This window comes from Diabrotica undecimpunctata, chromosome 2 (genome assembly GCF_040954645.1).
Source record: "Diabrotica undecimpunctata isolate CICGRU chromosome 2, icDiaUnde3, whole genome shotgun sequence".
Lineage (NCBI taxonomy): Eukaryota > Metazoa > Arthropoda > Insecta > Coleoptera > Chrysomelidae > Diabrotica > Diabrotica undecimpunctata.
The window spans coordinates 169,531,600-169,559,266 of NC_092804.1; the positions used below are offsets into that span (position 1 = coordinate 169,531,600).

The window sequence follows — 27,667 nt, forward strand, 5'->3', positions numbered from 1 at the left end:
AAGGCCATAATTTTCGGTAATGGTGTTCCAGGCCGGTAAAACTGACCGAATCAAACCTCCTTTATCTCGTGGCGCTGCTCGTTCCACTTCAATCTTTATCAGTCCCCATATGTTTTCAATGGGGCTAAGATCTGGAGATGCTGCTGGCCACGGAATTGTTGCCAATTTGTGTTCGTGCATCCAAGCTTGAGTATACGCAGAAGTATGGCATCTTGAATTATCTTGTTGAAAACGCCACCCCTCTTGATATAAAACATGAGCTGTTTAAAAAAAACCATTTAGGATGTCACAATATTTCGCACTATCAACAGTACCATTAACTATACAGAGAGGTGTAGCACCACGCTGAGATATTGCTCCCCAAACCATTATTTTAGTGGGAAATTTGAAAGGTAACATTTTCTCTTGATAGGACTTTTAGATGATTTGCATATGTAGCCTTTTCAGTGACATGCAGACAGTTTCTGGCACACTTTTATTTTTTGTTGATTTCCAAATCTGTTCGCTAATTTTTGAAACCCTAGGCGCAACTCTACCCGAAACTGGTCTATGTCTCATATCTATGCCATTTTTTATCCTCTTTATTGTCTCATACACTGCACTTTTTCCAAGTTCAGTTAATTGCACTAATTTTTTAACGTTTGGGACACCCTTTCTATATAAATATTCCACCACTTTTCTTTTTTCTACTTGCGACATTATTTCACAAATCTTAAGTCTGTTTACAAACAACAATATTTGACAGTTGGTATTGTCATGCGATTTTGTCCATACCCTACTATCAGCACAACCTACTTGATGCATTACTTTTGTCTTAAAATGTTACAAAAAGAAAATCTATTAAAATTAGGAAAAATATAAAATTCCGGATACTTTCTAGACCGATTATATTAACGCAGATAGCAAAACTTAAGTGGAAGTTCGCTGGACATACCATAAGACAGAAAGACGACAGATGGAATAAGATGATTATACACTGGAGACCATATAGTTACAAACGAAAAAGAGGAAGGCCACAAAGGAGATGGTCAGATGACTTGAAGAAACACGCATGCCCGAAGTGGATACAAACTGCCTACAATAGAGAGACGTGGAAGAAGGAAGAGGAGGTCTATGTCCAAAATTGGACAGCAAGGGCTGTATAGATAGATAAAATATTACTTAGAGATTATTTATGAGTTCTAATATCTAAGGAATAATATTACACTGAATTGTTTCAGATCATATCATATAGGATTAGGTTTGTGGATTATTTTAAATTTTAGACGAAACTTTTCGTATAGTGGCTTATGATCCGACTTAATATCTGTTCCAAGGTAGGTTTTTACTTACATTAACAAAATTAAATACTAATACATATATCTGCTTCTGGACCATGAGCCTTCTGGAACACGATCACTTGCAGCTCGGTGTATATAATAAGACAAAAGTAAAAAGAATTATCAAAATAATTTATTATACTTTATAATTTATCACAGACTAAAAATAACCTAATGTCGATATTAATACCAGTTTTTAATATATTTTCTTATTTTTCAAAGCCTGCTGAATATCTTCTAGCGTCTTGTCCCTTGTTTCTGGTAATATAAAATAGGTTATTATCGCGGTTAAAATGTTACAAAACGCAAACAGGTAGAATGGTGCAAAAAATCCAACACTGGTGTTGATTAAATAAAACAAATAGTTGATAAGGGCGCCACCTGCTCCAAACATTAAAACTACTAAAACCATTGCTTTGGTTTTAATACTAACTGAGAACAGCTCACTCAGCATAAGAGTAGGAATGACATTTAAGCCAAATGAAGCAAACATTTGAAATACAACCGTACTGGCGACTGGAAACCAGTTGAAAGTCGAAACGTCGATGTTAGTATAATCGTTAAGGTAAAAATAGGTTGCCATGAAAAATAGTACTATACCATTACCGCCAGTGCTTGTCATATAGCAGCCCCTCCTTCCAAATCGCTGCATAATAAATGTCAGGACGATAAAGTTTAACGTCATCTGGACGCCCGTGTATATTATAGAAGATAACTCGTGGCTTAAGTTTCCTCCAGATTTTTGGAAAATAAACTGTGTAAATGTTATCAAAATACCAAGACCAGACGTGTGTTGTGTAAATCGCAAAAAAACTGCTGCTAATAAAGCCTTTCTATTACTTTTTATTTTAAACAAGTCTCCCCATGTTCCTGATTCTGACATTTGTCGCTGAACATCGTGCTTTAGTTGATCTAAATATTGATCAATATTTTTATCTCCCCTGAAATATATTAAAGACTTTTTTGCTTCTTCTTCGTTTCCTTTGATTAAATAATAATAAGGGGATTCGGGAATCATTGAAAACAAAATAAAGAATATAACAGGCAATGGCAAGCATATATAGGAACTTGTTACAACCCCAAAGTAACTTCCTATGACGTTAATTGAAAACTCTCCTATGTAGTAAGAGCCTGCAAGAAGATTGCCCCATTTTCCCCTTACTGCAGGTGTTGTTATTTCTCCGACATAAGGTGGTAAAGCAGCAAAGAATATTGCGTCTGCAATTCCCGCGAAAGCTCTTGAGACGTAGAAGAGATAAACATCCGTGGCTAACGCGGCGCATACCCAACTGGATATCTGCGGTACTGCTATTAAAAGGATTGTCTTCTTACGGCCGAGATTATCGGTTAGTTTTGAACAAAAAGGACACATGAGAACGGTGAAGATTGGATTTATTGTATTAAAATACGATGCTTGTTCTTCTGTGATGTTGTAATTCACTTTGTCGTTAATTATTTGTACCATAAATGGAGATGCCCATGCGTAAAATTGCCCGTTGGCGATGCCGGCCATTGTACCTGAAAAAAAGTGATGATAAACACATTGTAAAACCCTTAAAAGATAATCAAACTAAATTTAACATTAAAAGCTAATTAAAACATATCTTATTATGCCGGATGCGTTGTTCTTAGCACATATTTATATCGTGTAATTATTTTGACAATTTTTATACGTTATAAGTATTTCTATTTATTTCGATTAAGATAAAATAGTACTGTAGATCTTTTTCTTCTTGATGATGTTGGCGATCATTAAGGCAATCTTTATCTTATCTATATCAGCCCGGAAAAGCTGTGCAGATGTTGTGTTGAACCAGGTTCTGAGGGTTTTCAACTGGAATGTTTCTCTTCTTCCTGGACCTCGCTTTCCAAATATTTTACCTTGCAGGATGACTTATAGGATGATATAACTGGATGCATTTCGCATAATGTGTCCGAAGTATTGTTACTTTCGAGATTTAATAGTGGTCAGTAGTTCTAGGCTCGTTTTCTGCACATATCTTCATTCAAAGTCCACGATTCAACACCATAAAAAGGGACAGAGAAGACAACGCAGAATTCTTCATTTATACCACAAGAGAGGTTGGCTCTTGAAAAAGGATCCCATCCCTTTGTACGTTGGTCGATTCTTCATTTATTATGGTGCCGAGGTAGTTGTAGTGCATCACTCTTTCTGCTGAGGTTTGTATATAACCTTGTATTATCTTTTTCTTGCTAGTTATATATTAAACCTTCTGTTTGCAATACTTGATTTTGTTTATAAGGACTTGTACGTCTTCTAGGTTGTCCGCAAATACTATGGTGTCATCTACACATCCGATGTTGTTTATCGGGTACCTGTTATTTTTAATGCCTTTTTTAATTTTAGCACAAAGCTTCGATAAATATTGTTTTAGAGTAAAGATTGAAGATTAGAGGAGACAAAATATAACCTTCACTCACCTTCAACGCTAAGATTTGCGGTTTGATTTCAGCAACGGTTTCCAATTATTTTCAGATCTCCATGGTTAATTCCTGTTTTTTTTTAGTATTTGCATCATCTTGGCTTGCTGTACTTGATCAAACGTGTCTCGTAATCAACCAGACATGCGTAGTTGACGCAGTTAACATCTCTGCATCTCTGGAATAAGACTTGTATTGGGAACAAAGTCTCTTTCGTACCAAAAGTGCAATAAACTGAGACTTCAGCCATTCCGTTGGTATTTCTCAAGAGTTGTATTTGTTGTTAAGTATTTTTGTGGTTGTTGCTATTGATTCGTTGTTTATTAGTTTAACAACAGTTCCAAAAAAGAGCGTAAACGTTGTAAGATATTATGAAGCTCAAGAGAAGGTCATTCGTATTCTTCTCGTGAACTATGTATATTAGTAATACAAAACTTTGTTGACAGCTGTTTTAAATAATCGTATTTTCGTCCACTGTCTGTATCGATTATAGAAGTAACAAAGGTAATGGCTTGGTACAGGAACACCAAAGGATAGAAAATTATGTCAAATACAATTATGAAACAAAAAAATCAGCAAAAATGGCTAAAAAACGAATTCTGCGATAAAAAAAATCTTCTATCACGTATACACAGACACCTCTAAAACATGTGTTGGTTACCATTATATCTATCTTAATTTTATTTACTGCCACCCTAAGTAGCATGCTTATTTCAATAGCATACCAATCTTGCAAGTTCTTCATCCATGAAGTAAGTCTTTCTTCCTCCTGCGTTTACCTGCTATTTTTCCTTGCATAATACTTTGTAGCAATTCTCCCAGTTCCATCAATACCATTAATCAATTCTATGTGTCCCTTCACACACTGGCCTTCAAGGGAATGAAGAAGTGGATCGCATTGTACACCAACCAATAAACAGTGAAACCTCTGGTGAAGTGAGAAATATAGTTCTAAATAACTTAAAATCACTTGTTAAAGTTAAAGTCCAAAATTTGTGGCAAAATCAGTGGAATAGTTCAACTTAATAACTTCGCGAAGTGAAAACATATATGTTAAATCGTGAAAATATCATATTCCCAACAGAGTTGGGAATACGTTGTCACTTGACTTCGGCTAGGATATATTTGACTTACTCACGGGCGTATAATTGGTCACACTAATCCAATTTTATGTAGCAACTGTAATGTTTCACTCAATGTCAAACACGTCATTGTAGAGTATCCAAGATACCAGTTGCAGAGATAGACCAACCACATCATCGGATCAACAAGTGAAATTTTAGGAAAAAACGTAAAATTGAACATTTGGTATAATTCCTTAAAGGCATTAATATACTTAACAAAATATAATATTTATAAATAAATTATCTCATTTGGTTCGAATATTATGAACAAATGCTGACAGAAGATCGAACAGAATTCCAAGATATTTGCTACCAAAAATATGATATTTCCTACCGCGAAGAAACTGAAATAACACCAGAAGAAATTAAAAAACACGCCAACGCTATGAAAAATGGAAAGGCTCCAGGACCGGGAGGAATACCCATTGAACTGATTAAATATGGCCCTGACAAACTATTTCAGCTATTGGCCTATACTTTTAATTTATTCTTGAGAGGAGAAGAGCTACCCCCAGAATGGAAAACTGCATATATCAGCAATCTATACAAAAATAAAGGCGACAGAAAAGATTGTAAGAACTACCGAGGGCTTAGTGTAACTAACTCAATCTGTAGAGTCTACGGGAAGATAATTAAAAGCCGAATTGAAGATTGTTGGGAAGACGCTGAAGATCAGTGGCTTTCGTACTGGTCGTTCTTGTATAGACAATGTGTTCTGCCTAAAACAAACAATAGAAAAGCGTTTGGAACATAATATGGAGACACACATGGTATTTATTGATCTTCAAAAAGCGTATGACAGTGTCCCATTAGCCAAGCTATGGCAGGTGCTAGAAGACAAGAATATTCCACCGATTTACATTAATGCTGTGCGGGAGTTGTACGATGATATGACGAGTGTAATAAAGATTGGACAAAAGTGACGAAAAAGATAAAAGTGACCAAAGGACTTCGCCAAGGCTGCTGCATTGCACCTACACTCTTTAAGATTTATTTGGAGGGGGTTTTGGATATTTGGAAAAAAAAATGTGAACCTATGGGTGTTAAAATTGGAGACCATACACTGTACAGCTTGCATTTTGCTGATGACCAAGTAATACTTGCAGAAGATCAAGATGATATCCACTACATGTTACGAAAAATAGATGAAGAATATACTAAGTGGGGCTTATCAATTAATCCATCAAAAACAGAGTACGTAGTAGTGGGAGGTGAAGGAAAGCACTTGGAACTAGGAAGCAAACAAATTCAAAATACTGATAGCTATAAATATCTCGGTGTAAACATTACAAACAATGGTCGGAATACAAAAGAAATAGCTACCAGAATTGGCCAAGGAAATTCAGCAATACGTCAAGTGAATAGTATACTTTGGAACAACCACATCACCGGAAACACAAAAATTAGGATATACAAAAGTATCATAGAAAGCATTGCTACATATGGTTCAGAGCTTTGGGTAATAAATAAAAATACCGCATCCAAAATAAAAGCAATGAAAATGAATTATTGGAGAAGATGTTGCCAACTCACTAGAGGAGATAGAATAAGGAATACTGAAATCAGAGAGCGTATGGGCATAGACATTGACGTCCTGGAAACTATAGAATGCAAAAGGCTGAAATGGTATGGCCATGTAGAAAGGATGAATGATCAACGATGGCCAAAGAGAATGTTACAGTGGATCCCCACCAACCGCAGGAAAAAGGGAAGACCAAGAAGATCGTGGAGACAAGAAGTAAAAGGTGCAATGGAACATAGGGGTCTACAAGTAGATGACTGGAACGATCGCAAGCGTTGGAAGCTAGGTTGCGAGAAACGGCGGCAGCTGTAATAAACTCGTTATATCATTTATATGTATACATGTCGCTAATAACGTCATAGGTTGATACGACTATGTTTGTAAAATAAAAAAAGTTACATTTCCTACTATGGAATAAAAGTTTGTTAAATCAAACGAAGTAAAAATTGTTTAGAGTATTGGTAGAAAGCATTGTAACAGCAGAGCAGAAGTGTAGATATTTTCATAAGATAATAAAGGGGTTTTATAGAAAATAATGTAAGTTAGATTATTAGATCGTGTCAGAAATGAAGTAATTTGGAATAGAATAGCTATGGAAACAACGGTAGTGGACAGGGTAAAAGCGAAACAACTATTCTGTTACGTCCACTTAAGGAGATTACCTCACGAAAGATTATCGTACCAAATTTATAATTGTATCTCACGAAGGAGAAGGAGAGGCCGTCCAGTAAAAAGAATGAAAGAAGGTATGAAAGAAGACATCAAAAGAAGAAATTTGAAAAAAAAGACTCCTGGAATGAGAAAATATTTAAGTAGGATGGCGTATGGAAAGCGAAAAACTGTTAAGTTAGCTGTAAAGAATCGCTATAATATACAAAAGTCGACGACATTACAAAGCAAACTTGAATGAAAATTTATAGATTTCACCATTCAACAAAATGAAGATAAACTGAATAAGAGCAAGTAATATTAATAAGCATTTAAAAGATTAATAATAACAGCATTGCTTAAAGATAAACCATAAATATGAATAGAATACAGTTTGATATAAAAGTTGAGTATTTATGAATAATCATTTGATAAAATACTTAGTTTACTTACTTATTAATACGGCGTAAATTTGTGGCCATGTCTTTTCCTGCTCATTTTTCGAAACTTTATTTTTTTCAACGTTAACCACGTTATTCATTTTGATCTTCTATTTCTCTATTAAAGTTCTTTAATAGAGAAATATTAACGTTCTTTAGCGATGTTTTCATTTATATATGTGTATAAAAACTGTCAATATTATCATTAGGTTTTGCAGATTTTACGCTCTATTTATGACAAATACTTATATTTAATAATTTTTAGTAGATAAGAAACGTTGTTAAAACAAACCTTGTATAATATCAAAATGGTTGATCAACAATAACATAACAATTAGAATTATATAACTGTCGTCAACAGTATTATAATACAAAAAAGTTTATTTACCTATGTCTTCCCAAAGTCTAATATAAGATACTGGTACATGATATGTTCACATGAAGTATGTAAGATACATTCACAAATATAGTGCCTTGACTTATGCATACTTTTGGTAACCGGTAAACCAAGCAATAAACACAGCGAGGGTTTAAGAATTAAAAGCTCTAGTTTTGAACCTTTAAAAGAGCCGTGCTAAGCCCAAGGACCGTACGAATTTTATACGAGATAAAATCATTACCAATTTTTATAAAAAAGATTAGGCAGATGAACATATGATATGAAATATTTATTAAGTCTTAAAATGATACTAAGTAAATGTTTATTTACAAAATGATAATACAGCTATATAAACAAATTAATGTGTGAGGTCAGTGTCACTGACACTACCACCTGATAAATTAATTATACTTAATACTTATGTATTTAATACTACTATGAAGAAAGGAATTTTAAACTTTTTCTATTTGTGCAGTTACATTTTGCCAGCTGCTTATATTATTATATTGTACTTCACTATTATTAAGTTGAATTACAGGAACACTTAAAGTAGGTGAAACATGTTTTCCTTGTACCAGATTATAATTGATGCCACATGTGTTCTAAATGGTGTTTTTTAGAGGTATAGAAATGTAAGTTGGTAACACTTTTTTAACTGTTGGCTATTTTGACAGCTGTCAAGTGATTTATGTTAAGTCTGGTTTGGCATTTCAGCATGAAATAGATATGACTCCTGAACAACGCTTCCAAATTGCACAAATTTATTGTGAAAATTGTGATTCTGTTCGAAATATGTATCGCGCACTAAGTCCATTTTATAGTTAACATAATAGTCAATCAGAGCAAGTAATTCAATTAACCACGGAACGTTTTTGCACCACGTTTACTCTAAATGATAATATGCATCCACAAATATGTCGTACGGTGCGTACAGAAGAAGTTGTTGCTGCTGTAGAGCGTAGCATACAGGAAGACTTACAAAATCTAACTCCTGCAAGATTTGAAGATACGTCATGACCTAGCAAGGCGTAGATTCGTATATTCGATGAGAGGATCCACAACGAGATTGTCGTTGATTCCGATTTTCATAAGCGAATTTTGTTTAGCGATAAAGCTCACTTTTAGTTGTCAACGTCAACAAGTAAATAAAAGTAAGTAAGTAAAACACAGTTCGGTTTTAGATGCGGTTTTGGAACTCGAGAGCCACTCTTTGCAATACAAGTCTTGATTCAAAAATGTCTGGATCAACAGAAAGATGTTTACGCCTGTTTTATCGACTATGAGAAAGCATTCGATACTATCAAACATGACAAGCTCATAGAACTATTACATCTTACAGGACTTGACACTAAGGACATCCAGATTATAAAAAATCTATATTGGAATCAAACAGCCCACATAAAGAATGGACATATGGTGAATGAAAACGTAACCATTTCGAGAGGGGTTAGACAGGACTGTATTCTTTCGCCACTGCTTTTCAACCTGTACATGGAACAAATATTTCTAGAGGCACTGGAAGAGTACAACGAGGGCATCAAGATTAATGGTGTACCAATAAGTAATTTTCGATATGCAGATGATACTGTTATACTGGTCGATAACATCGAAGATTTACAGATGATGCTAAATAGAGTAAATACAACTAGGAACCAATTTGGACTAAAGATCAATAGAAAGAAAACTATATTTATGGTGATCAGTAAACAGAACATTCAACATATAGACCTGAATATTGAAGCCGAACGTATTGAAAGAGTACACCGATTTAAATATCTGGGATATACAGTAAATAATAAGTGGGAGGCAGACGTAGAGATTAAGATCCGAATTGAAATAGCAGGATCCAAATTCATTAAAATGAGAAAGCTCTTAAGCAACTGCCACCTAAGCGTTAACATCCGATGGCGCGCCACGAAATGCTACGTACTCTCTACGCTACTTTACGGAGTTGAAGGGTGGACGTTAACAGCAGCAACTATAAAGAAGTTAGCGGCTCTAGAAATGTGGCTGTATCGACGCATACTGAGAATACCTTGGACAGACAAAATGATCAACACAGAGCTATTAAGAAGAATGGGTAAAAAGGTGGAATTGTTAACAACTGTTAAAAGGAGGAAAGCGTCATACCTGGGCCATGTGTTCCGTACTGATAAATACAGTCTGCTACAGCTTATCATGGAAGGCAAGATTGAAGGTAGAGGAGGTTTGGGCAGAAAGAAGAAATCCTGGCTGAGAAACTTGAGAGAATGGTTGCAAATACCAGAAGCTGCGATCCTAATACATGCGGCACAAAACAGAGAAACCTATCGTTTGATGGTCGCCAACCTTCGCTAGAAGAACGTCAACAAATAAAACTGCCCTTTTGGAGTTAAGATAATTCGCAAATGTATGTTAAGAAATCATTTCATTCAGAAAAACTGACTGTTTGGTGTGTTTTATGGTCTGGTGGAATCATTGGACCTTACTTCTTTAAAAATGATGCTGGCCAGATCGTTACAGTCACTGGTGACTGCTATAAAGTCATGATTACTGCCTTTTTCATTCCCCAATTGAACAACCATGATGTCCAGGAGCTGTCGTTTTAATAAGACGGTGCAACATGTCACATAGCTTGTGCCACAATTGATTTATTGAAGGAAACGTTTGGTAACCGCATAGTTTTACGTTTCGGATCGTGAATTGGCCTCCAAGATCGTGCGATTTAACACTGCTAGACTATTTTATCTGAGGATATGTGAAGTTGCTAGTCTACGCCGATAAGCATGCATCGATTGACCAGTTGAAGGACAACATTCGCTGCGTTATTGCCGGTATACGACGACAAATATTGGAAAAAGTTATCGAAAATTGGACCTCCAGATTAGATTACATCAGAGCCAACCATGACGGTCATATGCCAGAAATCATATTTAAAGTATAATACCAAAAGATTATCTTTCCAATAAAGTCAATTACATGTCAATTGATAAAAGCCATCTTTGTTTTATTCCATTTCTTTATAAGATTAACAAAAAAAAATAAAATACAATAATATGGTGGCAGACTTAAAATTGAATGAGCCATACTTTCTGCATACTTATCAAAAACATATTTTTTTTATAGGTAAGGTCTTAAAAATTTAGAATAAATCTTTTTTGGTATATGTTTCTCCCAAATAAATATCATTATGGAATATGGAACCGAATGACACTTCCAGTGCAACAAGTTTATCTTCTTCTTCTTAACATGCCATACACCAAATTGCGTAGGCGACTATCTCATTACTAGAATTCTGTTCTTGGCGGCGTGACACAGCTCGCCTGTATTGTGTATTTCTGTCCACTCTTTAATATTTCTTAACCAGGATAATTGTTTGCAGCCGGCTCCTCTCCTACCTTCGATCTTCCCTTGTAGGATTAACTGTGGTATTTCATATTTTGCTCCTCTCAATATGTGCCCAAGGTAACCAATCTTGCGTTTTTTAATTAATTTAAAGAGTTCTCTTTCCACGCCGGCTCTCTTAGGGACGTCATCGTTTCGAACTCTATCCACCCAAGGTATGCGCATCATTCTTCTTAATGACCACATTTCAAATGCTTCAAGTTTGTTGATAGATGTTTTTTTCAAAGTCCACGTTTCCATGCCATAAAGCAAGATAGTCCATATGTAGCACTTGACCATTCTGTAGCGTATTTCGAAATGTAGGTTTTGATTACATAGAAGCGGTCTGAATTTCACAAAAGCTTGTCTTGCCATTTGTATTCGGGTTTTTATCTCTTGTTGTGGATCCGATTGGTCATTGATTGTGGTGCCAAGGTATTTAAAAGTTTTCACGCGTTTTATGCGATCGTCACCTATGCATATTATCGGGTTTTCTGAAGTAAAATGCATTTTTGCGTCAACGTTGTTACTTCTTTTCTTGACATACCTCCCTTTTTACTTAAATATTTTGAATTAATGTGTAAAATTTCTAAATTTTCGGCAAAATAAAGAAAGTAGAATAATTTATGTTTTTGCAATTCAATTTAAACCTTATATTTAACCTCTAGTAATACCTTGATCAATGTAAATAACAAGACTATAATCTTTGTGCCGTTTTGAAGTATTAAAATCGCCCTATTTCAAAATGCATTATTTCTGACATTCCTTCTTTTTTCTCTGTACCCTTCAAATAATAAACTTTTCTGAATTATTAATTAATTATCAAGATTAATTTTATTTAAAAGAAAACTAAAGTATGACAATTAGTTGATCAATAAAACTTTATTGATATTTATTTCTAAACCTTCAAACTAAAATGACAGCAAATCTTAGTATATTCACAAAACTAATCGCTTCACTGGCTAATTATTTCTTTTGAAATTATTAAAAAAAGTTTATTACCTTAGATTTGAATACAAAAACACTGTCCCACACAAACTTCAAAACAATCTGATCCGGCTCATGGGAGACACAAAATCGAGGCTGACAAATACCAAAACTGGGCCTCGGGTTATCCTAAATGATAACAATATGGATTATTTAAACCAGGCTGCCTATTTTTCACTTAAAACCATGTCGTCTAACTTAGTCCTAACGGACGCTATTATCAAATCCTTTGGCAAACGGGACACAGTTACAACAAACGATGATTAGCTCGTATTACAAAGATTGCATCATAGCATTTCGACCTCAAAACCACCTTCTTTTAACCAAAACTCATGGTATTAAGCCAAACTGCCGGTTTTCGAAACTCCCTGAAAATGATGTTTCCTCGTTCAGACCCCAATTTGTTCTCCTTGCCTCTACCGCCACACTCCCACTAACTTTTTGTTGTCAAACTGGTCTCTCCGTACTAGTTTTTAATCGCAGCAAATATGGATTTCTCCCTTTGTTGGGAACTGATTTAAATTAAAACGCGTTTAAAACCAGGTTTAACTCGAAAGCTACACAGTTAATATTTTTTCCTAGATGACTCCTCAAATACACTTGGGTGAACAAACTTCAGGTCTCTGTGACGTATAAGCCAGGGGTTTTTAAGTAACCAAACTTCAGATCACTGTTACGTACCAGCCAGGGGCGTATCAAATAAATTCTTATAGATTTTTATATATTTAAATATTCAATACTTAAAGGAAAAGATCATCTTACAAATTGTACAAAAGTCAAAAATTTGGCAATGAACATAAATATAGCTAAACAGTGCTTACCTCTTTTCCACTGTGTCAATTTTTCGATGTCTTTTAAACATACTATTTATTGTTATATTAATAACAGATTGCAATATATAAAGGAAGTAAAAAAATATCTAAATGCGCCATGATGTGTTACCAATTTATTAAGGCTGCTAGAAATCAATCTGATTAAGTGGTCGATATTCCATAGGGATGTTATTCCAGGTCACATAAAGCGTGTGTTCAAGTTTGCAGTAGTAAACAGAATATTTAGAAATATTCAACCCATACTTTCGCATGAATTTTTGATTGGGGATAAATCAGGAAATCTTGGAGGCCGTTATAAAAAATACTTTAAGCCACATCAAAGTTACCTCAAAGCCACCTTATTTTTCATCTAGTTACGTTTTTACGTCTATTTCTTTCGCCTCCATCTACTCGTAGTAATTATTCTGTTTTGGTTATAATTGTTTTTATTCCTGCCTGTTTGTATTTATGCTTGCCAATATTACTTGATAATATCGTCAGGTAGCTCTCGATAACTTTTATTTGAACACCTGAACATTTGTGTCTACACTTCTGTAATGCTTCCTGAATATATATTTTAAATAAAGTCGAATTCCTGTTTAAAACACCTAAATATCTATTGTATCTGGGTAACCAAATAAAATATTCCACATGTATTTTATTATGCAGCACTATCAAAATAAAGTTCTCGGCCTGTGTCGAACTTCCTTATCTTTATAGAATTTAGAATTTATAAATTTGGAGAATCCCATCTTTTTTAATTTGTAATACCATACACATGATCAGATATAAATAAAAACAATTATTAAAAAAATTTATTACACTTAAGGATTTATCACAGACTAAAAATAACCTAATGTCGATATTAATACCGATTTTTAATATACTTTGTTATTCTTCAAGGACTGCTGAATATCTTCTAACGTCTTGCCCCTTGTTTCTGGTAATATAAAATAGGTTATGATTGCGGTTAGAATGTTACATGCTGCAAACACATAGAACGGTGCAAAAAATCCAGCACTTGTGTTGATTAAATAAAACAAATAATTGATAAGGGTCCCACCTGCCCCAAAGATTAAAACAACCAAGACCATTGCTTTGGATTTAATACTGACCGAAAAGAGCTCACTCATCATAAGAGTGGGAATGACATTTAAGCCAAATGAAGCAAAAATTTGAAATACAATCGTGCTGGCGACTGGAAACCAGTTAAAAGTCGAAACGTCGATATCAGTATAATCGTTGAGGTAAAAATAGGTTGCCATAAAAAATAGTACTATACCATTAAGACCAGTACTTGTCATATAGCAGCCTCTCCGTCCAAATCTGTGCATGATAAATGTCATGACGATAAAGTTCAACGTCATCTGGAGACCTGTGTATATCATAGAAGACAACTCATGACTTAAGTTTCCTCCGGATTTTTGGAAAATAAACTGTGTAAATGATATTAAAATACAAAGACCGGATGTGTGCTGTGTAAATCGCAAAAAAGATGCAGCTAACAAAGCCTTCCTATTACTTTTTATTTCAAACAAATCTTTCCATGTTCCTGATTCTGACATTTGTCGCTGAACATCGTGTTTTAGTTGATTTAAATTTTGGTCAATATTTGTGTCTCCTCTAAAATATATTAAAGACTTTTTTGCTTCCTCTTCTTTGCCCTTGATTAATAGAAAATAAGGAGACTCGGGTATCATTGAAAACAAAATGAAGAATATAATAGGCAATGGCAAACATATGTAGGAACTTGTTACAACCCCAAAATAACTGCCTATGACGTTAATTGAAAACTCTCCTATGTAGTAAGAGCCAGCAAGAAAATTACCCCACTTTCCCCTTACTGCAGGTGTCGTTATTTCTCCGACATAAGGAGGAAGAGCTGCAAAGAATATTCCATCGGCAATTCCCGCTAAAGCTCGTGAGGCATAGAACAGGTAAATATCCTTGGCAAATGCAGCGCACAGCCAACCGGCTATCTGTGGTACTGCAATCAGCAATATTGTCTTCTTACGACCAAGATTATCGGTAAGTTTAGAACAGAAGGGACAGATGAGAATGGTAAATATTGGATTTATTGTATTAAAATACGATGCTTGTTCTTCTGTGATGTTGTAATTCACCTTGTCGTTAATTATTTGTATCATGAATGGGGATGCCCATGCGTAAAATTGCCCGTTGGTAATTCCGACCATTGTACCTGAAAAAAAAAAATAAATAAATAAAATAGCCTGAAAACCCTTCAAAGACATTTAAACTAAATGTTGTACTATTAGTTTATATATTAGTATATTTAAGTAAGCTAAAAGCAACAAGAGCAGACGAGATATACACGGAACTATTAAGATATGGTCAAACTCTATTAATATTCATATTATTAAAAATTAATTTTTCTAATATTTATTTGGTATTAACTGTTGGGCAAAGGTTTACTGAGAGGACAAGGTACAAGAGTGGGTATACCTCGACATCGAAATCATGTTACATTCTCATGTTTTTTGAACTTTTAAGCGTACTGGATATTAGCGGGCTAATTAATTTTGGTCTATGGAGTTTCATATCAATAACCATAGTTTCTGTATATTGCAGGAAAGCAGCAAGGGACTGACGAAGTATTAATTGTCTACCAATATCCGATAACTGTTCAATAGGATTCATGTCGGGTTTGTGGGGGGCCAATTCAGTGTCTAAATATTTAGCCCACTTTAATATTCAGTAACGACACGCGATACGTGAGGCCTTGCATTATCGTGAATTAAGATGAAATTATTTCCTAGAAAAGCTGCGAAAGGAACAACATGGTTAAAGAAACAAAATTTCTGTAATGTCCTTTCGCTATTTGAAGAGCCAAAAGTAAAGACACCAAATAACTTCTTGCTGTCAAGGAAATTTCATCTCAAAATATCACAGAACCTCCGTTAAACAATCTCGTCTCTCTTATGTTGCACTGTGCATGTCGCTCACGCGTCGAGCAGAACTGTTATTAGGAGTAGAGGGGGAAGCATGCGATATTAGTTTACGTTATATTTCTTTGTGTTTTTCAAGTTTTGTTAATTGTTACTACTTTTTATTGCTAATTTAGTATTGTTTGAGTTAAAATTTATGTTAAAGAATAAAACAGTCTATTTCCTTTGTTTTTAGGAAAATTATACGATATATTTATATAAATTTTTGTAGATAACTAATATTATATAGATAAATGTTCACAAAACATAAGACTATAACAGGATTTCGATGTTTACCCACCATTGTACCTTGTCTTTCCTACAGGGTGTCTCAAACTTAACATAATAAAAACTCTTCCTTTCTTCCACCCGGTATAATCCCAAAAGAAAAGTTTGAGTAAATCTTTCAACCAACCATTAAGTTTAAGTCTATAAAATTCAATACTTATTAAGTTATTTGCTTGAGTGAAAATGTTCATTTTTTGAAATGTCAATACTTATTAAGTTATTTTCTTGAGTGAAAATGTTCATTTTTTGAAATAGAATCCACGTTTTCAGAAGGTTTTTCACAAATAACTTAAAAAGTAAGTATTTTATGAAATTTTTTTAAGAAAAATGTAACTTATGAAAACAAAAAAATGGTGTACCTATGAAGTCTGTAGACCAAGTAGAAGCAGAATTATAGCTCATAAAAAGTAGGTTCTTATTTGTCAAATTCCAAATATTTGACAGGCTATTTTAAGGTGAAATAACCAAAAAATTAAGCACTGTTTGGGGAAAACTTATCAAAACTTTTTGAAAGTGTTTTAAAAAACGTTACTTGGTTTTTTTTTTAGTTTCTAGTGTTAAAACCAAGCTGAAAATAAAGTTGGCCCCTTTTATTTTGGTAAAAGAATCTTGAAAATTACCCCCTAATTAGCTCTTCAAATGAAATTAATCGCTACCACTTTACAATTTACTTCATTTATGTATTGTTTATATGATCTATAAGTGGGACCGGTACAAAGTGGTTATTTTTAAAAAACTTTGGTTTGAAAGTAACCTGTTTTTTCAAAATAACTTAAAACAATATAGTATTAGTAATAAAAAAAAATGAGAAGTAAAAAATTGTAGGTTTTGCTTTTCTCACCGTTTCAGTTTTTTTTTTTGTTTTTCTGTAAGACAAAAATTGGTTAAGATATTGGCTGTTCAAAGTTTGCATACACTCGTGATTAGTGACTCGTTGAAGCTCTTTGAACTACAACTTTTTCAAAAATAAGAGTTTAAAAAATAATTGCGCTTCAAAAACCTACAAAATAATTTTTAAAGTACTTCATAGCTTAAAAGCTAACCGAGTTATGAGTAAAAAAACCATCACATATTTTAGGAGATATCGGAACGTTTATACTGGAGCATTGTAAGATGCACATAATGTACTATTAAGACACAATCCATCCTTACAAATTATTAATGGTTGTTTTTTAAGTAAGTTGAAATAAAATAAATTCATAACCACCTAAAAGAAAACATTAGAGAAAAAAAATACGGAAAGTGAAGATGTGTAGAAGTTAAAACGGTTATTATTTAAGCAAAAATCAGCAACTTCTACTGAAAAATAAAAAGGGGCAAACTCAGCATAAAACCCCACCAATATAGTATAACGATGACGAGAGAAATCTATGAAAATTGGCGAAAAATTAGAAAGAAAGAAAATTATTTTGAAAATATGCTGAACTAATCAATATATCAATCAATAATCAATATATGTAACATCTGCGGATGATCTTGCTTTAATCACCAGAAGACCAGCTGAATTAAAATAAAGAAAACACTAAATATATGGTGTCTATACTGATAAATATATGCTGGACAATACGAATTATTTAGGACAGTTTTTTATGATATATAGCCGAAATAAAGAAATTAAATTTACAGACGAAGTCAAACGTCATTTCATTTTGTATAAGAGACAAATTTATGACTTTCGAAGTACTTTCATTTAAAAAACAAGAGCAGTTTAAAAATATTTGGGATAAAACTAAAAATATGGGGTTAGAACCTGAAAGAAAACGAATGAAGATTAATCATGTCGGCGACAGAGATACCTCCTAGCGACGATTAAACGTTGAAATTTCTGATAATATTCTACAATAAATGAATTTTCACGAATTATAATTTGTAGAACTGTGCAATTTTAATATTTGTAATTACAATTTATCAAAATTTTCCACAGAGGCATTTAATTCAGTATGATTAAATTATGGAAATTTTTTTGATATACCAGCTTTGCATTCTCAGTTAAGTGTATTGTAAGTGTGCTTTAATAGAATTCTTCTTTTTAAGTTCAAAGAAAATCCTTTTTACTGGTAATTTTTTATAGTTAAAGTTAACACGTACTAATATATTAGGTATATATTTATTAAGTAGGTTTGTATTTTGATATCGATCGTCGAAAGAAAATATTTTTTATACCCTTATTGAAAATGTGACCACGCGCTACTAATTAGAAAAGATATAAGAAGTTTGGAAAGAGTATTCAGCTGAGATAGAGTTTAAGAACCACGTTTATGATAACATCAATGACTAGTGAAAAAAATAAGGGAAGATCTATGCCAAAAGTAGAATAAGGCACGATATTTTATAGCTTGGTTATTTATCATTAATCACTTCACAAAATACTGTACTTACTTATTAACACGGCGTAAATTTGTGGCCATGTCTTTTCCTGCTCATTTTTAGAAACTTTATTTTTTTCAACTTTAACCACAACCATTTTTATATCTTACTTCTTGAATAAATTTTTAGTAAAGTTTTCATTTATATATATGTCTGTAGAAACTGTCAATATTATTATTAGGTTTTGCAGCTTTCAGGCTCATTTTAAAGAAAATCTATATGCATATTTAAAAATTTTTGGAGAAGATAAGGAACATTAGTAGAATAAACATTATAGTGTAAGTGGTTTAGTAACAAAAACATAACAGATAAAGTTATGTGACTGACGTCAACAGTATCAAAATATTTGTTTATATTTTTATTTACATATGTCCCCAAAGGCTTAATACAAGAGTATTGAAAATTATAGAGGTAATCCTTATAGAGGTAATAATTATAAAGAGAATATAAAATCAACCTCATCCAAGCCCTTAGTTTTAGGTTACACAGCGGTTACTCATAGGGAATCTCTTCTGTTACTTAAAAGTTTTCCTGTTGGGAACTCCTACCCATCTTTTTTAATTGATAAATATCTTTTTTCGAGAAGATATTGTTCCACAATTAATGATTTACCTAATGATAACCAATTAAGATCAATTTCCAATAACACTGTTTGATGGAACTTTGTTGGGGGAAAGCTTATTAAATTCCTGTCCCCAGCGGACAGTACCAAATATTTTAGAACCATGGACTGTTTAAGAGATTCCTTCGATATATGTAAGCAGACTTCACGGCGATGATTCCTTATGTGTTTGGTTTGATCGGGTTGTACTTACAGAAAAATAAAGCGAGCTCTATCGATACTAAACATTTAATAACTAGAGAATATTAACAAAACAACTATTTACTAATTAAAGAGTTTGATTTACCACATTGTACATTATTATACCGTTATTTTTGGGCGCGTGAATATAGCGAAAACTAATGTACATTTCACTGCATTTTTTGAGAGGTTGCAAGAGATTGCGTTAGCGTACCGTGTACCGCATACAGCCGCACATTCGGCTTCCAAGTTGAGAACACAATCACATCTGCGATTGTTTCTGCTGGAAACAAATTTTATCCAAAAGTGTCGACAGGCCGGCGTCGGTGGTTACAACCCAAGGCCGTTATAAGGTATTTATGAGACAAATATTTTGTAGGCAGGAAGTACAGTCTGTCACATAAGATTCAAGCCAATATTTGTAAAAACTAAAAGTAAACTAATGTTAATATAACTTGTTGTTTTTATAACACTGTTGATAATAAAGCCTTTCTATTACTTTTTATTTTAAACAAGTCCATCCATGTTCTTGATTCTGACATTTGTCGCTGAACATCGTGTTTAAGTTGATTTAAATTTTGGTCATTATTTTTGTCTCCTCTAAAATAGATTAAGGACTTTTGGGCTTCCTCTTCTTTGCCCTTAATTATTAGAAAATAAGGAGATTCCGGTAGCATTGAAAACAAAATAAAGAATATAATAGGCAATGGCAAACATATGTAAGAGCTGTTAATGACTCAAAGTAATTGCCTATGATGTTAATTAAAAACTCTCCTATGAAGTAAGAGCCTGAAAGAAGATTTCCCCACTTTCCTCTTACTGCAGGTGTTGTTATTTCTTCGATATAAGGAGGTAGAGCTGCAAAGAATATTCCATCGGCAATTCCTGCGAAGGCTCTTGAGACGTAAAACAGGTAAACATCCTTGGTAAATGCAGCACACAGCCAGCTGGCTATTTGTAGCACTGTAATCAGCAATATTGTCTTCTTACGACCGAGATTATCAATAAGTTTAGGGGAGAAGGGACAGATGAGAACGGTGAATATTGGATGAATTATATTAAAATAAGATGCCTGTTCTTCTGTGATGTTGTAATTAACTTTGTCGTTAACTATTTTTACCATGAATGGGGATGCCCATGCGAAAAATTGTCCATTGGTAATGCCGACCATTGTACCTGAAACAAATAATTGATTAAAATTTTTTTAGGTCGTTATTAACATCCTGAAAACGCTTTAAAGACGTACAAACTAAATTTTATACGCAATTTTAGTAAGAATTTTGGAGCTTTTGCCGTCAAAAGTAATATGCGAATCATAAATCCTTACTTCAAGCACAAAAAAATTTATAAAAGACTCTGAATATTGACAGAAAAGCAGATAATAAGTGCAATAGACAAAAAATAAACATATAAAAGGTATAAAAGATAATTGAACGTTCAGTGGAGCAAATTCAGATCATTTCGTGGTCAAAATTCAAATTGTACAAGTAACACCTACAACTAATTAAACGATCTGTATAAATGTAAAAATATATTTAGATAATATATAAACCAAACAACAATATGGGATTAAGTAAATGAAACAATTTATAGAAAAGATGTAAAGAAAAGAAAAAAAGGTTGTTCTTGAAACAGAAATTGAGCTATATTAAAAACACAACAAACAGGAACCTTTATCAAAAAATAAAACGGCAGCGAATCTACCATAACATAAAACTAGGACCTTATAAAAATGAAAAGAGACATCTATTACGTAAAATTTATAAAAAAATTAGAAAAATGAATAAATATTATTAACATATGCTTAACAAAATTTATACTCTGTGCCAATAAGTCAGTGAGCTTTGAGCCAGGTTTACATGTATTCAGTAACTGGCACCAGCCTCACTGGCATGCCAGTGCTTGACTAGAACAGCGCTGGACAGGCATGTTTACACGTATCCATTAGCTGGCGCTTGTCTCACTGGCACGCCAGTTCCTACTTAGTAAAGTCAGTCGTTTTTTAATATTGTCAGTGTCATATTACTTTTGAAAAAATATACGCCAGCTACTGAAACGGTGTGTTTACACATGTCTACAACCGCTGGCGCTGGATAGTGGGGACGCGGACGAGAGCCACTGGCTTGAAAGTAGACCAGCTCTCTATTCGAGACACTTACGGTATAATTACATGCCTCGGACAAATAAGATCAACAATGGCATTAACCAATATATTTCTCAATTTAATCTTGGAGAAAATTTTACGATAAAGTAATATCCACACTTAAGATTTAATATATCCAGAAGAATAATTATCGGAAGACCAGCTGACATGAAAAGGGAGAACCCAGTGAGCGTGGATTAGCGATAAATGAGGAAAAAACAAAATATACGGTGCTTAGGTTAAATCGGAATCATTAGGAATAGTTTCTATGACATATAGTCTAACCCATGATTATAATTTCGAAATAGTTGGACAGTTCGATTACTTGAAAGTAGCAGTCTATAATGGCCAAATACTAGACTGCATTTAATTTCAGTTTGAACTTCCACAAGTGTTGCTAATGAGAGTTGAATAACTCAAAACACGTGTAGAACAATGGTGGAATTCAAATTGAAATAAAATGTAATATTTTATTTTCATTTTAACGCCTTTTCTCTACGTAAAGAATGAAAAAAAAACGTTTTTAAGGGTGTACTGCAGATACATGTCGCAGTAAAAAGTTCTTCCTAGCATTGTTTAATAGCCTCCAGTAAGAAGTTTTGAATTTGCGGTTCACAGCAATTGCCATTGTGTTGTATGGTCAATAAAACAATGTCGTGATCTATATATATATATATATATATATATATATATATATATATATATATATATCTACGGCATAAAGTGGACTCCGCCCATGTTAAAATTCAGGTTCAATTGAGCTCCGTGGTCAAGTGGATACCGATATACGGAGCTCACTTGACCATTCCATAATATTGGTTCTGTCAATTCGTCAACATGTAGAGTTTAATAATTTATAAAAATTTTTTGGAGCCCGTAAATACCCCTGTATCATAAATGTATATCGTTTAGTTCACGTGTATATATTATAGGGGTCGTACAGATCTTCTTCAATGTATATTTGAACCATACGTTTATCGGTTTAAGTAAGCTCTGAGAGTTTGGCAACTGTGTGATTATACCGTATATTTTCAACATATACCCTGAACGGTTCATATGGGCTCCTTATTTTTATCTACTGTTCGTAGACAGTGTAATCTAATACGCATTACACCGAGTAACAGAGGATATCTTATTACCTGATATAACTACGTACTGAAAGGTAACTGGTTCTTTAAAAACAGGTATATAGATACAAAAGGATTTGGGCTTATTATTTAATGTAATATTCGGTTGCATAGGAAATTTTATTTTGTCTGCATTTTTAAAAATGTTGTTCTTTTATTTAATATAATTTTATTAGTTCAATGCCAAACTCGATGTTTTTTTTAATTACAAAAATTTCGTAATATATTTTGTTTACGTGAGTATGTCTTTGTACGTTTTATGTAAGCATCCGATTAATAAAAACTAATTTTATTTCATCCAATCTTCTGCGATATCTTGTATAAAGCTTTTTTATTATTTTAGTTCTGGTCTTATTTATGTACAACATATGATATCTCGATAAAAGTTTATCTCAAAATAAATATATCTAACATAATAATATAATAATTTTTCTAACAAGGTATATTCGGCAGCAGATGCATATAGTGCAAGCGTCTATGTTTTAAGGGCGGAAGGATGTGCACCTCATTTTTAGCTGACAAGCTTGCGAACAATATTATTTCTGGTCCTCAATTTACCTTTTAGTTTTAAACAATAATCTGTGACTGACCCCGTGCGATACAAACTATTTTCAAGGAATTTATAGGGAGTCTACGTTCAACAATTTCATGACATTATTGGATGTTCAGTTTTGTGAAGGCGTCTATGTTAGGGAAATTGAAGGAACACACACGAGCTTTTTAGGGGTTTTGGCTAAAAATTGATTCATAGTTTATTTTTATTGTGCAATAATAGGTGTATCGTCTATATAATAGAAGTCTTAGTATCTACCGGTATGGATCATTTGTTTGTGTAAATGTTATACAGTGTAGGTGCCTTTATGCTACCCCAAGCGAGACCGTTCTTCATCTGCTATTTTTACCATTGAGTGATATAAAAAATATTCTCTTGTGTAGGCATACGCAGAAATTATAAGTGAGTTTGTTATCTAAGGGGATACCATATAGTTTTTCAAAAAATATTCTGTAAGTTAAGGTGTCGTAAGCGGCATTTAGATTGAAAAATACCACCACTGATACCCGATATTTTTCGTACCCATCTTTGATTTAGTATTTGTGATGTACATCACTTTGAATAGCTGACAAAATAAAGATATTGGCCGATAGTTTTTGTGGTCGTTGGAGTTTTTGCCAGGTTTAAGCAAGGTAACAACTTTGGCATGTCTCTAGACTTTGGGTATCTCCTAATTTGAATACAGTTGTTCATCATCTGGATAAGCCATTGTAGTGTTTTTGGTCCAGATGTCGTAATAAGCTTTGTGCTCAGGTCCTCAATGTCGGTATTTGTATTATTTTTCATTAAATATATAGATGGTGGATCCAAGCTCAAAATCGTTAAAAGGTTCTCTCAGCTGACTGGTTTTGTCCTTTTTTACTTTGAGTTATTCTTTGCTTTTTTTCCGATAGAAATAATATGTCTATATCTATAATGTGGTTTTCAGCGATCAGCTATATACCAAATACCCTAGGTTAGGCCCTATATGTGTTTCTTGTACTAGAAATTAGTCAGATTCGTGTTTAGCTCATATGTCTGATAAGTTTAAGTAAAGTAAACTTTCTTGATTTTTAGATTTACCCCCTTAACAGTTATAGATATATGTTATTAGAATAGTTGGTTCTAAAAAGGACCAATTTGACAAAATCATATTAAGGGGGTGACTGAAGAATTAGCCGATTAATTAATTAATCATTACCCGGGGTATGCCCGATTGCGGTGGTCTTATTAGTACTTCAATCTACCTAAAGGCTCGTTTTTTAAACCCCATAAGTAATGCGTAATCTTTTACTTTTTATTAAAAATTTAAATTTTACATGCCGTGTATTACTTTTTGAAGATATGTCGAATCAGATTTGTATAGTAATAATTTTAGGTTCTAAAGAGCCTCTTTGTGGAAAATAAATAAGTTTGTGATATCTGTCACAACTCATATATAGATAATAAAAAAATAAACAGTTAAAATAATTGTAAACAATCTTAACTACATACATCGGCGCCACTGTTCAGGTGATGGGTTTATCACAAATATCAAAGGTTACATTTTAATTCAATGTTCTACTTACGTATCTTCAATATTAAAAAAGTAGAAAAAGACATGTTTATGCTTTTATTTTTTTAAATCTATTCTATTTTCTTTCTAGAGTTCCGTCTTTTTTAAACGATCTGTGTTCTTTTTTCAATTGGGCACTTGTCCAAAGCTATGACAAATACTCTGTCCTCTGCTATTCTACATTAATATGACATTCATTATTTTCTCTAAACACTCTGTCCTCTGATATTCTACATTAATATGACTGATTTATTTTATCTTTCTTGCAACTATTTTAATGTTTATCCTATGTATCTTCTTCTTCTTCTACTTTTTCGTTTTATATAGACATAACTCTGTCTGTTTTTCAATGTGCCTCCAGTAAGTTGCCTTTCCATTGTTTTCGTGGTCGTCCTACTGATCGTCTTCTTATGGGTTAACCGTCTCTTGCCGTCTTTATTGTTTGATTTGTTGTCATTCGGCTTATACGATCGTTTCATTCTACTCTTCCATTTCTTGATGTTCTTCACCTTGCGTCTACGTCGTATATCTGTACTTCTAGCTCTGTCCCATAGTGTCTTACCATCAATTTTTCTAAGTGTTTTCATCTCTGCTGTTTCATATCTTTTTGGTCATCTCTGTGTCAGATCTTGTTTCTGCCGCGTATGTCATTATTGGTCTGATGACTGTTTTGTAAATTCTGCCTTTCGTTTCTTTTCCGATATTTTTATTTCTTCATAATGTTTCATTTAGGCAGCCTGTGGCTCTGTTTGCTCTATTCACTGGGTCTTCCACTTTAGTTTCGAGCTTTCCGTAGCTAGATAATGTGATGCCTAGATATTTAAGCTCTAACACTTGTTCTATTATATGACCTTCCAGCTCCAATTAACATCTTAGTAAATTTGCTCTTGTAACCATGCATTTTGTCTCTTTTGGGGAAATTAACATGTTAAATTTTCTGGCGGTTATATGAAATTGGTGCAGCATACGTTGTAAATCATTTTCACTGTGAAAGAGTAGTATTGCGTCGTCTGCACAGCAGATTATTTTAATTTGTTTTTCTTCCATTTGTATCCCTTTTTAATTCTTATTTTTTATTATTTCATCCATAATCAGGTTGAATAATAGAGGACTCAGGTAATATCCCTGTCTTATCCCATTGTCACCTTTAATAGGGTCGGTTAGTTCTTCTTCTACTTTTACTTTTATTGTGTTGTTTTGGTATATATTTTCGATCGTTTTGATTTTTCCTAGAGGTATCTCTCTTGCGTACAATAAGGGGATAACGTTTTTTTAATTTTTGTATCTTCTGTTTATCATTATTTTTTTTGTGTACTAAAAATTAAATTTTGGTTATTATTTCTTAAGATTCTCTTAACGTGTTTATTAATTGTCTTGTTTCATGTGTATCAAGATATGTGTGTCATGATAGATTGTAATGCATATTTCATTTAATGTAATTAAAGTGCTCTTTGTGTTTGCCAATTACTTTCTCACTTCCTCAGCGATAGGTCTTTTTTTCCTCATCAATAACCTTATCCTCGCTCAATACAGCTATTTTAACCCTCTATAGCCCCGTGTGTACTCAAGGCAACAAAGGAGTTTTTGATGCAGAAAACTTTTTTAAAACAATTTACGACTCTAGTATGCCCTCTGTTAATTTCAGGCAACATTTGGTTATACATTTTAATACACTCGATGAACCTATGACAAAACCTATATGGAAATGTTTAACAGTATGTCAAATGGACATGACTGCCTTATTAGTTTGTATTTTCGATCGTGATTTATTGTTATAAATTGTGTACAATATATTTTAAAATACATACAGAGGCATTATATCAGCATTTAGATATTGATTACCGTTGACATTTGTTTATTTTATTGTGTTGTTTCAGTACTGTGATAAAAAACAGGTATGTTGCTTAGATAATAAGAAAGTGATAATGAATTTTCGAGGTACTCAGATATCAATCGATCCAGGATCAAATAAAATGGAAAATGAAGATGATTTGTACGAAGCAAATTTAGACCAGGATACCAATTTAGATTTGGACCAAGATGAAGATGAGGGCGATACCGATAAAACAGAAAAACACACTGAACAAAATGTGCTCAAAAGGTCAAAAATGATCGTAAAAAACATTCAGTGGAAGAGTGGTTTCCGAACAGTATTTCCAATTCCAGAATGGAAAGGTAATTCACCAACATGCAAATTATTAGAACCGGAATCCCCTCTACATTATTTTAAAAAGATGATATCTACCAATATGCTGGAAAACATAGTAGAACAAAGTAATTTGTATGCACTGCAAAAGAATATAAATAAACCATTGAATATGACACTAGCAGAATTAAACCAATTTATTGGATATGTTCTACTGATGTCAATATATGGCTTGCCAAGGACAAGATCATTTTGGCAAAAGGAAACACGTGTTGCTTAAATAGTCGATACTATATCTAGGAATCGCTGGGAAGAAATAAAAACTAAAATGCATTTCAATAATAACGAAAATATGGTCAACAATAATGATAAGTTATACAAAATTAGACCATTCATCAACGGTCTATTTTAAAATTTTCAAAGTATTCCAATGAGTGAAAAATTGTGTATTGATGAACAAATGATACCATTCAAAGAGGCACATTCTTTAAAACAATATATGAAGAACAAACCCAAAAAATGGGGATACAAGGCATTTGTTTTGTGTGATAGCAACGGTATTGTTTATAACTGGGAATTATATACAGGAACTGTTAAACATCCTCTTCATTTGCCTAATGTAGACACCAGCGGTAATGTAGTAATAAGATTGTGTGAGATAGTCAAACCAAACAAATACTATAAAGTATATTTTGACAACTGGTTCAATAGCATTCAGTTGCAGAT

The 27,667-nt window shown here is 33.3% G+C and overlaps 3 protein-coding genes across 6 annotated transcripts in view; 1 reads left to right on the forward strand and 2 right to left on the reverse strand.

Moving 5' to 3' along the window:
• Nucleotides 1-27,667, forward strand: part of LOC140435189 (uncharacterized) — a 1,123,409-nt gene that overhangs the window by 469,257 nt on the left and 626,485 nt on the right. The gene's annotated exons all lie outside the window — the stretch shown is intronic.
• LOC140435187 (facilitated trehalose transporter Tret1-like) lies at nt 1,437-7,664 on the reverse strand. Its single transcript, XM_072523962.1, has 2 exons — nt 7,509-7,664; nt 1,437-2,837 (listed from the first exon to the last, which is right to left on the reverse strand). The coding sequence occupies exons 1-2, from the start codon at nt 7,594-7,596 to the stop codon at nt 1,516-1,518; spliced, it is 1,410 nt and encodes a 469-aa protein (XP_072380063.1). The 5' UTR covers nt 7,597-7,664; the 3' UTR covers nt 1,437-1,515.
• Nucleotides 13,843-18,757, reverse strand: LOC140433554 (facilitated trehalose transporter Tret1-like). The gene is made up of 2 exons (XM_072521538.1): nt 18,649-18,757; nt 13,843-15,236 (listed from the first exon to the last, which is right to left on the reverse strand). Exons 1-2 carry the CDS (start codon nt 18,731-18,733, stop codon nt 13,915-13,917), a joined length of 1,407 nt encoding a protein of 468 aa, XP_072377639.1. The 5' UTR covers nt 18,734-18,757; the 3' UTR covers nt 13,843-13,914.